This window comes from Sceloporus undulatus, chromosome 1, assembly GCF_019175285.1.
Source record: "Sceloporus undulatus isolate JIND9_A2432 ecotype Alabama chromosome 1, SceUnd_v1.1, whole genome shotgun sequence".
NCBI classification, from domain to species: Eukaryota; Metazoa; Chordata; class Lepidosauria; order Squamata; family Phrynosomatidae; genus Sceloporus; species Sceloporus undulatus.
In genome coordinates this window covers 96170443-96172152 of record NC_056522.1, presented here as the reverse complement: position 1 = coordinate 96172152, position 1710 = coordinate 96170443, and the positions used below count along the sequence as shown (strand labels likewise).

At 43.2% G+C, this 1710-nt stretch overlaps 1 protein-coding gene across 1 annotated transcript; it reads right to left on the bottom strand.

The window, feature by feature from the left end:
* Positions 1-340: 340 nt before the first annotated feature.
* LOC121925115 (trace amine-associated receptor 5-like) lies at positions 341-1366 on the bottom strand. The gene has a single exon (XM_042456889.1). The coding sequence runs from the start codon at positions 1364-1366 to the stop codon at positions 341-343; it is 1026 nt and encodes a 341-aa protein (XP_042312823.1).
* Between the last annotated feature and the right edge of the window lie 344 nt (positions 1367-1710).

Here is a 1710-nt window from a genome sequence, read left to right as displayed (position 1 = left end):
AGTCAATTTAATTTTTGAAGCTTCTTTTACATGATGTCTGAAAACAGACTGATGGATCTTAACACACAGTCAGTCCTATCATTAAGCATAGTGAGGTTGTTGCCTCAAGTAGCTTATTTGGGGTTTCATGAATGGGCAGCAAATAGATAGTTATTGAAGCTATTATTATTTTACTGACAGGGAGGGAAAGAAGTGTCAAAATGACTAGCCTTATGTACTCTATACCTGAATTTCAGCTGTGTACTTCTCTCTGAGTATGTGTGCCATTTATTTTTCTGTCCCAGGCAGAAAATATATTAAGGAAGCCCTCTTTGTCCTCTCACCTGCTGTTAATGTTGGATTATTCTTCCTGGTACAGGTCTATAGTACATGTTGTTGTAGTGAAGATCTGACGTGTTAGAACAAGCTTTATAGCTTTCCTGAACCAACGGTAGGAAAACACATAAATCAAGGGGTTGCATGCAGAATTAAAGTAAGCAAACCAAATAAGAACATCAAACACTACGGGTGGGGTAATGAAATCCATCATGCTATCTACCATGGTGTCTATGGTAAAGGGCAGCCAGCACAGAAGATAGATTCCTACAGCAATCCCCAGTGTTTTAGCTGCCTTCTTTTCTCTTTTCGTGGCTCCCAACTGATGCTGTGATTCCCCCGTTTTCTTAGCCATGCCACTTATCTGTTTGGCTTGTCTGGTTGCCACAATAAATATTTTGACATATAACCCTATCATTATGAGGCAGGGGAGGAAGAAAATTGGGAAGTTGATCCAGCCCCAGAGTTTGTTGAACAGCAGCTGACAGCTCCCAACACAAGGCATGTCCTGCAAGAAGTGACCTAAGCTCTCCTCAACTGTTTTGCTATAGAGGAAGATGGAGGTGTAAATCACAGGCACCCCCCACCCTATCCCAATATAAATGCAGGCAACCTTTAGAGTGAACTTGGTGGGATAGAGCAACGGGTCACAGATGGCGCAATGACGGTCAATGGATATAAAACAGAGGTGGAGTATGGAAGTCAAGCAAAACAAAGTGTCCAGAAAGGTGTGGAGCCGGCAGAAGTCATCTCCAAAGTACCAGCAGCTCTCCACAGAACGGATTGTGCTAAATGGAAGGACTGTTAAGCCCAGGAGGAGATCTGCCAAGGCCAAGGAAAGCAGCAAGAAATTGGTTGGGGTGTGAAGGACTTTGAAATGAAGGACAGAAATCACCACCAGCAGGTTGCCCAGGACTGTAAGTAGCACACCGAGGGCACAGATCAAGTAGATGGCTAATTGGACTCCAAAGGGATGTAGGGTTCTGTGGCACGAGCCATTCATCTTAAAGCACAATAGGGCTGAGGTTGAGATTTCTGCAGCAGAGCTCATGCTTTGTGACCATCTGCTGCTCTTGGCTTCTGCCTTCCTTTGTTGGCTGAATCTAAAAAACACATAAATAAAGAGGAAGGATAGTGTGGTTTCTCTGAAAAGTATCAGGAGAGAGCCTGTTTCTATATCTGCTTGAATGAGCTCTACTGCCACTTAGTGCATTGGACTGGGAATGTGTGGTCACCTAACCTGATCCAGACCTATTGCATCCTGTTATCTTCATACACACAGCAACAGGCCTTTACTCTTGGCTTGTTAATAGCTATAGCTCTTAGTTCTAAAATCATCATCACTAAAGCCTAAAGTTCTGCCTATGGGTATACTTTCAAAAATTTGGCAAAATT

What these genes read in the sequence shown, in the direction of transcription:
- LOC121925115 (XM_042456889.1), bottom strand. Translation starts at nt 1,366, where the DNA reads ATGAGCTCTGCTGCAGAAATCTCAACCTCAGCCCTATTGTGCTTTAAG.